Here is a 9,778-nt window from a genome sequence, read left to right as displayed (position 1 = left end):
ACATGTGTTTTTAACAAGAAATTAATAATTAAAATAAACATTTTTTTTCTTATGGAATACACGTTTTCGTTATGTATAAATAAGCTAGATTGAAGGCACTTTAAGCACCCTCACTACCATCTTTGACTTCTGCAGTCTAGACGAAAGAGGCCGGAGATGGTAATGAGGGAAGCTTGAAATGCCTTCACGTCAACTCTAAGACGGCGGTTATTAGGGGTATCCACAAGAAAAAAAATATTTTATAAAAGTACTGAAAGAGGTCGGAGATGGTAGTGAAGGTGCTTGAAAAGCCTTCACGTCAACTCCAAGTCGGCGGTTAGGGTATTTGCAAGAGAAAAAATATTTTATAAAAACACTTTTATTTGAAGAACATGTGAAAAAATAGAATTGAAATTAATGCATTAAAAAATATTGAGAGTTTTGAATTTATAGAAAAAAATGAGAAAAAACTGGTGAAGGGACTAGTTTGGTGCTCGACATTTAATTTCAGGGGCTAAAATGAGTCACTTAATGCAAAGTCAGGGACTAATTTGGTGCATATAGAACGATAACATAATGGATAACACGTGGACGAATACTGTTGCGACACGTAGCACAAACGAACACGTGGCCAAATAACAGTGTGACACGTGACACAACATCCACGTCAGCATGCCACGTGTCATTGGTCACCATATCATCATACCATTACACGTGGCTAAATCATGAAGTGACACGTGTCACTTACAATCCACGTCATCATGTCATGTCATCACGTCGCTAATGAAAAATGAGTCAATGACTAATATGGTGTATTTTTTTCAATCTCAGGAACGTAATTGGTGCAATTGGAATCTCATAGACGATTTTAGTGCATAACGCCAATCTCATGGACCATTTTGGGGTTTAACTCCTCATTTCGTACATATGTATGTATTTATTCACTAATGATTTTTAATGTTCAATTATTACACAAAAAATGTCCAACATGTATTTTTTAAAAATGCTTTAGAGATACGATTTTTTGTAAACATGATTAAAAAAATGAGATATTTTTATTGTTAAAATTTGGTAATTTTTCGTTAGGGATATATTTTTTATGATTTTTTTGTCAATAACCAATAATACTTTTAAAAAATCACAAAAAATATATAATTAGTGAAAAATTACAAAAATTTTAAGAATAAAAATATCTTATTTTTGTAATCTTACTTGTAAAAATTGTATCAAAATTCAATCTCTAAAGTATTTTTTGAGAAATACATATTTAATGTTGAATATTTTTATCGCGTTTTAAAATTATTTGAGAGTATTTTTATTGATGTAAAATTTTAAGTATATTTTTATGAACAACAAAATTATTCGAGTACATTTTTAGTAATTTATCCTATGATATTTGTATCATTTTAGTTAGATTTTAGAAAATTAAAAAATGATATAATAATACAGTATTGGATAGTTATACGAAACTTGTAAACTTATAAATATTAAAATTAAATTCATATTACAGTAGATAAACATTATCATATATATTACAGTAATAAATTTAATATGATTACACTTATAAGAAAAGGTAAACGCCGCGCTGTTTTATATTGGGGTAAGTTGGGTTGTCCTTTTTGACCCCAAAAAAAACACTCATAAATAGATTTTACTACTTACTAGATAGAATAATTTTGATAGATTATTAATTTGTAAGGAATTTATTATTAATATTTAGTTACATAGGGTTGATTATATATATAACTTATAAAGCAATGATGATTAAAATGATATTTCCTTAAATATAATGTTGTATAATTATCAAACAACTAATTGTATAATCAAATAGTACTTTACCTCTAATTATGTCAAGACTAATTGTCTATCGTGCTAGTCAATTGAAGCATTAATACTCAAAGGAAAAGGGAAAAACAAATTAAATAAATTAGTGCAGTAGCTGGGGAGTAATTTTCCAAGTTACTTTTTTCAACTACACACACTATACATTACACGTAAGATCTTTTGAAATTTGAATATTGTCAATTTGTCATGCATAAGATTATATTCCATTTGAGATCAGAGTCAAAATTAAGCAAGAAAAAGACTAGGTTTGCAGTTTTTTTTTTTTTTTAATTGGATCGTATTTGATTTTCTGATGAATTTGGCATTAGCCATGTTTTAAATGTTCATTAAAGATCATTCAGTATTATAAAAAAATTAACAAAATTTAATTAAAGATCATTCGTTTCACGTGAGGTGGTTAATATTTTAATTTGTGTATATTTAATAAATAATAAATTGATATATATCTCTTGAATAAGTTAAACTAATAGTATAAATACATACTCTTAAAAAGACAGATATATCCATTCGGGAGCCACTTAGATAAAGATGCTAAAAACGCCTTTTTATAAAGATGTTTTTTAATAATTAAAATTTAACACATATAATCGATTAAATCGTGTTATTTTTGTCAAAATTAGGTTAGTCAAATTGATTTGACCAAAAAATGGTGAATTAAATCTTGAACTGGTTTAAAGTAATATTATTTTTTATAGAAAATGACTACAATACCCTATTATAGAAAATTACTAAAATATTTTTATTATATATATTAATTTTAAAAATCATAAATTTTAGTCCTTTATTTTTCTATCGTAGAATTAGGATTTAGAATTTTTAAAATTAATATATATAAAATAAGAGTATTTTAATCATTCTCTATAATAAGGGTATTGTAGTTATTTTTTATAAAAAAAATAATATTAATTTAGACCAGTTCAAATTTGATTCACTATTTTTCGGTTAAATCAATTTGTCTAACCTAATTTTGACAAAAATAACATGATTTAATTATCGATTATATATATTAAATTTTAATTACTGAAAAATATATTTAAAAAAGACGTTTTAGGCGTCTTTATCTGAGTAGCTCCCGTATCATAATCACTTAATTAACTATGATTGTATACTTTCATCCATATTTATCCGAGGCAATGCAAGACACATATATCATAAAAATTAATTTAGACCAGTTCAAATTTGATTCACCATTTTTCGGTTAAATCAATTTGTCTAACCTAATTTTGACAAAAATAACATGATTTAATTATCGATTATATATATTAAATTTTAATTACTGAAAAATATATTTAAAAAAGACGTTTTAGGCGTCTTTATCTGAATAGCTCCCGTATCATAATCACTTAATTAACTATGATTGTATACTTTCATCCATATTTATCCGAGGCAATGCAAGACACATATATCATAAAAATTAAAGAACTATTAGGTGACTAATATTTTTCCTTTATATTTAAAGTAATATGAACTAATTTTTCAATATTCATAATAAAAATATTGAACTCCATACATTTCTCTATAATAAATAATGCTTAATTACTATTACTTTAAAAAATTCTTAAGCCATTTTGCAGAAAGCTTTTCACATCTTTTCATATCATTGTTGTAGTCCACAAAGTAAATTCCAAATCGCACTGTGTAACCTTCAGCCCATTCAAAATTATCGAATAATGACCATATAAAATATCCTTTGACATTTACACCGTTCCTTATGCAGCCAAAAAAAAATGATAAATAAACTCTTAAAAAATTATATTTTAAATATATTAGTCATTGAAAAAAAAATACTAATAAAGTCTTTTATAATAATAAATATAAACATATTATTTTTAAATTAGTTTAGATGATTAAAATAAAAAGTCTTAATTTAAACTAATTTATCCACATCTGTTATTGTGAAAGATTTTATTGGTATATTTTTTTTTTCAATAATCAATTTATTCGAAACGTAAAATTTTAAAAATTTATTTGTCACTTTATTCAAAAGAAAAATGAATGAATTAAACTATATGTATAAATTAATATAAATATCAAGAAATTAAGTGGTCTTTGTATACAGAGAATTGAAAGAAAAAAAACTTACCAAATTGCTGATCGAAGATAAAAAAGATAATCAGTGTGAAATTTAATTCTGTAAGGATCAGCAAGAGCTTCCTCCAATGATAACATTGGATCATTATATTCGTCCACACCTATAAATGATGTCAAATACATACTCTCATACATACCAAAATTAAAGAAAATACGTACAAGGATTGTTAGTATGTATTTATTACCATTCTCTGTAATGTAAATCAAAGGATTGTTGTGCTTTTCCTTGATGTAGAGTAGCAGGTAATAAAGCCCTTTTGGGTAAATATAGAACCAAAATGAAGCGGCCTGAAAATATAATCAAGTTTTTTAACGCGTGAATAATAAAAATGTAAAATTTTTTATACAGTCAATTTGTACTGTAAATTAATTAGTATATCAAAATTAAATTTGTATATTAAATAAACATATAATATATATGTACTATGTACCTTTGGACCTATGGGTATCCCATCTCGCTCAGCTATATTGCAACACAAAAAATAATAAAATATGCTAATGTTAAATAATTCAAGTTTTATATATATACAATTTAAGGGAAAAAATTATTAGAGTCAAACATATTTTTTGTCTTTAAAATTTATTAAAAATTTTTATAATATTTTAAAATTTTTTTGTTTTTAATTTTATCCAAAATTTTTTTATTTACATCAAATATATATTTCTGATGGTTAATTTTTTAAAAAACTTAAGACTAATTCATCAGTAACGAATAATTTTACAAGAATAATCATTAACACAAACAAATTAGAGATAGTTATCATATATTATTACTGAATTAGTCCTAAATTTTTTAAAATTTAATTGTCAGCGGTATATTTGATACAAATAAAAAACTTTTAGATAAAATTAAAACAAAATAAAACTTAAAAGTATTTTTAAAATTAAAAAAAAATGCTTTATTCAAAATATTAATAGAAGTGTGTCCTTATTCTTCCTTAATAATTACTTGTAAGAATGGTGAGAGAATCTGTGAGGTAAGAGGGTGTGGCATGCTGAAGATGAGGTGCATGGGCAGCATAATTAGCAGTGTAGAAGTTTAATCCAAGAAAATCAAATGAACCATTGATTTTCATGGCTTCCTCTTTTGAAAACTTTGGCAATCTTTTTCCAACCAAGGATCTCATGCTTAGTGGATAGTCTCCTCTGGTCAACGGTTCCATAAACCTGTTAAGTAATAACCAATCTTATATATATACTGATAGTTTATTATTTTTAAAGAAAAAAAGTTCTATATTATTGTATATATAAGCTTATTATTAAAATAATGGAATTAGCACTGACCATCCAAACATGAAATCAATTGCTCGTTGAGCAGCTTCTTGATCCAATTTGGTATCCGAAAGTGGCACGAACCAGTGAGATATCAATATTATACCTATCAAACCCTTTGGAGTACTTGTTTTATTTTGCCTTTCAAGTAACAATGGTACCTGCAATACATTTTAGGTTTAATTACTTTGTTGTCTCTGTAGTTTCGCGAAATTTTTAATTAGGTCCCTATACTTTTTTTTTAATTGAGTCCTTGCACCAAACACTTTTTTTTTCCTTTTATTTAGGTCCCTACACCAATTTTTTTTCTTTTAGTTGAGTCCCTATAAAATTAAGCCGATTACGGTTAAAAGGGACCTAATTGAAAAAAAAATTTGGTACAAAAACCCAATTAAAAAGAAAAAAAGTATAGAGACCTAATTGAAAATTTCACGAAACTATAAGGACCAACAGAATAATTAAACTTACATTTTAATTACACTACTCTTTCAATCTAAAATAATAAAAAAATGTTATGGACACACCGAAAAACAACTACCAAATTAATTATTATATACTTGTATAGTATACATATATACATACAAAAACATAATTAGAAATAATATAACACCTAATATTTTTTTTTAAATATTTTTATAACCGTGTTAGATGTATATCAAAATTAACCATTAGTATAAAATAAAAATTAAATAATACATATATTTATACGAATATATAGTGACTGGTTTTAGTACGTGAAAAACTACAAATACTATTTTTATTAAAATTATTTTCTTTTAGTTAACTTTCAATAGCATTATTATATAAACTCTGTTACAATACCTGATATTTTGCCTTGTACAATTGAACAACAGCTGCATGAGCAAGGAGAAGGTGGTGTGCCACTAAATAGGGTTCAATTCCAGAATCACCACCGGTGCAGTTTAGCTTTTGCCAATCGGAGCAACGGCCCGGCGGAAACATCCCTATTACATAGCCAGCGGTGCTGAAAGTCGATGGTTCGTTCAGAGTAATCCAATGTTTTACTCTATCTCCAAACTCCTTAAAACAAAGATCCGCATAATCTTGGAAATCATCCCTAGCAATTCATCATAATAAAATAATTATTAATTCTTAGGAAAATTGAAACAACAATCTTTTCTATATATTTTTTAATTTAATAGGTCATAAAATCATTCCTTTTAAAAGTTTAATGAATTACAAAATGTAATTTGTGCAATTATGCATCAAAATCAGTCATCAATGTATTTGTATATAAATACATGTATCGTTTAATTTATTTTCAATGCGTATTTATATATTTTAATATGGGAAGTGTTAGGTAAACAATGGCTATCTTGAACAACATGAACAACTACCAATCAAATAAAAATACACTACACCTCCAAAATACCCACCTAAATCTTAATATTAAAATAACCATCTGTACACCTAGTAAAATGAACATCCGATAATTGTTCATATTGTTTAATATTTTTATTGTCTACCTATACTTTTTCTTTCAATATATATTTTAGACTGATGACTAATTTTAGTGATTAATTTTAATATACACGTAACATAATTAAATAAATTAATATAAGTGGACAGCTTATGAATGATAACAAAGATCAATTTTAAATCTTTAATTTATAAAAAGTATGATATTATGAAATTATTTCTTTTAAAAATTTAAGTCGATAAAAAAATATACGAATAATTATTAGATATTTTAACATATGGTAACCAGCTTACACTATGCGAGGGCTTAAAAAACCTCCATAATCATCTTGTAAGGCTTGAGGAAGGTCCCAATGAAAGAGGGTAACAAACGGTTGTATACCTGTAAAATTAGTTAACCCGAAACAATTATCAACTATATATCGTTACCACCATCAACAGCATGAGAAATTAAGATGCAAACTCTAACCATTAGCCAGTAGCTCATTGATGAGGTTGTTGTAATATTTGATTCCTTCTTGGTTTATACCTCCACTAAGCGTTCCTTCTGTGGATAAGAATTTGATTAAGGTGAGTTAATACGGATATACATGTAACTTTAAGTTTGGATGAGAACTCATTAACATTATTATTCAACTTACTTGGGAGTATTCTAGACCAAGAGATAGAGAATCTGTATGCATCCAAATTAATATATTTCATGATCCCAACATCCTCCTACAATATAATCAAATCAACTAATTTTACATTTAAGTGCGCATACATGATACTTATAGTTAATAATTGCATTGAAATAACAAAAAAATTTCCATAGTATTTCTCAATTTAACATATTAATGAGAGAGTGGATCCTCTCCATTGAAAAAAAAATTGGATGGTGTCAATTGTAATTTTTCACCCTTCATTGCACTCTCTCTCATATTTAATTTTGTCTCCACTTATAAAATTAATGGTAAGAGATCACACTATATTTCCTCAAGTGTTGAACAAACTGAAGAAGATCCATTTTCGATTAATGATAACTAATAATTCATCTCAATCTGAATTCCATTTAAAAGTATATTAACCATTGAATTGTTATACATATATACATACCTTGTAGCGGTGATATTGGTCAATGGGAACATCCCCATTGCTTCTGTCCATTATTTTCTCTAATCACCATTGAATAAAACAATGTCTAATTAATATCTATATATATTTTGATGAAGAAAATAAAATAATTATTGGAAGAAAGTAAATAAAACCTGGATATTTGTGAGTGAAGGTATCCCATATACTTGGACCTCTTCCACCTTCATTTGCTGCACCTTCGTACTGCGCATCGTATGTAATAATTAATTAATTAATTAATTGAATGAAGTTGAATTTAAATTGACATACATACATACATACATACATACATACATACATACATACATACATACCTGATATGCAGATGCGGATGTGGCAAATATGAAACCTTCTGGAAAACTGCTCCGATTGAAAGAAGAAGAAGAAGAAGTGAAAACAGTTGCAAAGACCACGCCGATAACAACAACGCTAATAAACCCTTTCACTCTCATCTCAATTGATCTCAATTCAGGATTTGCCTTTTTTCCTATATATATATAACACAACTATTTTTTACTAGCAACTTTTTTTCTTCTACTTTTTGCTGGTAGCAATGACCAATTAATCGTAGTTAAGCATGTAAATATGTAATCATGAGAATTTCTTTTATGTTCTAGAGCAAATTAATACTCTTGTTCTGCATTATTTATTTTGCCAAGCCAATCCGTCGTGGTTATTATCCAAACTAAATCGATAATCAAATTGATTAAATTATTAGGTTATTAGATTATTGATTCAATTAATAAGTTACATATATTGAGTGGATTGATTCGGTCATAATTAAATAATTATATAAAATTTATTATTATCTGCATGATAAATTTTTTTAATTTTATTTGTATACTATAATAAATATTATTTTTATATTTTAATAATTTATTAATTAATTTATATTTATTATATTATTATATATTATAAATATTTATTAAAAAAATATTGTGATGAGTTAAGAACTTTTTGTTTTATTAATTTGTAAATATTTAATAAAATTTTATATTTAGATTAGTATTTATGCACAATTAAAATTATAATTAATATAAAAATAAGCGATAAAATTAAATTAAATTGATATAACAATTAGTATATACGAACTTTTTATTCTATTGGTGTCTTGTTCTCAATGTCTTCTCTTATTATGTTCTCAAAAACAAACGCAACTTAGGAGAACATGGAACACAGACACACTGGAGCACGGAATACGCACAGAATGATGGAGCACTGAAGAACCTGTTGGTTCACGAGTTTGAATCGAACTAGCCAATTTTGGGTAAATTTGATCCAAACCGTTTAGTTCTGGATGGTTCAATTGCAGATTTGGTTTGCGCTTCCATTTGAATCAGCCAAACCACCAATTTATTAGTTTTGTGATTGAATTAGCTAGTTTGGTTTGCTTCTCGTAATACTACAATTAGTTAATTTTTTTTATTCTAAATTTTAAATTTTAATTTAACTGTATGCGTAAGACGAGATTCAAACTTCTATACAATATATATACTTTTTTTTGGTCTTTCAATATCAGTTACTCGTTTTTTTTTTGTCTTAAAGATGGATGACTAGAGCAAGTGATGATCAGTAGGGATGTGCATGGTCCGGCCCGGCCCGGTCCTGAATACTTTATTTTGGTGTGATTTTACCAGGTCTAGGATCGAGTAAGAGTCTCAAAAATAGACCCAGTCATTATTTCGGGTCGGGTCCGAGCCATGACTCGGGTCCCCCGAACTCGGCCCAGTGGCCCGGTCATCATACACAATTAATATTTTGTGTTATTAGTGATGGATGATGGCTATTCTTATGTGGAATTTAAGTATTGTAAACCTTAATATTTTGTGTTATTAGTTATTATAAGACTATAAGTTAATGTTTTATGTTTAAAATGTATACGATTTCAGACTAATGCATAATAGTGTGTTATTTGTATTGATTTAAATATTTGGTGTTATTAGACAATATTAGTATTGATTATGGTTATGCTTTAATTTTAGAGAAGAGTTGGTTCTTGTTATATTTTTCTAAGTGAATTTTACTATGTCAAATAATG

The 9,778-nt window shown here is 26.7% G+C and overlaps 1 protein-coding gene across 1 annotated transcript; it reads right to left on the bottom strand.

The window, feature by feature from the left end:
* Positions 1-3,366: 3,366 nt before the first annotated feature.
* On the bottom strand, positions 3,367-7,781 carry LOC107613202 (beta-glucosidase 12-like). Its single transcript, XM_021108554.2, has 11 exons — positions 7,723-7,781; positions 7,269-7,344; positions 7,097-7,174; positions 6,922-7,009; positions 6,010-6,265; positions 5,200-5,348; positions 4,865-5,082; positions 4,347-4,378; positions 4,101-4,203; positions 3,908-4,016; positions 3,367-3,532 (listed from the first exon to the last, which is right to left on the bottom strand). Exons 1-11 carry the CDS (start codon positions 7,771-7,773, stop codon positions 3,367-3,369), a joined length of 1,326 nt encoding a protein of 441 aa, XP_020964213.2. The 5' UTR covers positions 7,774-7,781.
* Between the last annotated feature and the right edge of the window lie 1,997 nt (positions 7,782-9,778).

The sequence above is a fragment of the Arachis ipaensis genome, chromosome B8 (genome assembly GCF_059453495.1).
Source record: "Arachis ipaensis isolate K30076 ecotype BB chromosome B8, ASM5945349v1, whole genome shotgun sequence".
Taxonomy (NCBI): Eukaryota; Viridiplantae; Streptophyta; class Magnoliopsida; order Fabales; family Fabaceae; genus Arachis; species Arachis ipaensis.
This window is presented reverse-complemented; position numbering and strand designations above follow the sequence as displayed.

What these genes read in the sequence shown, in the direction of transcription:
- LOC107613202 (XM_021108554.2), bottom strand. Translation starts at nt 7,773, where the DNA reads ATGGACAGAAGCAATGGGGATGTTCCCATTGACCAATATCACCGCTAC. An exon ending in ACCAATATCACCGCTACAAG is followed by an intron (nt 7,345 to 7,722) that starts GTATGTATATAT and finishes ATTATATTGTAG; the next exon opens with GAGGATGTTGGGATCATGAA. An exon ending in CAATGAGCTACTGGCTAATG is followed by an intron (nt 7,010 to 7,096) that starts GTTAGAGTTTGC and finishes CTAATTTTACAG; the next exon opens with GTATACAACCGTTTGTTACC.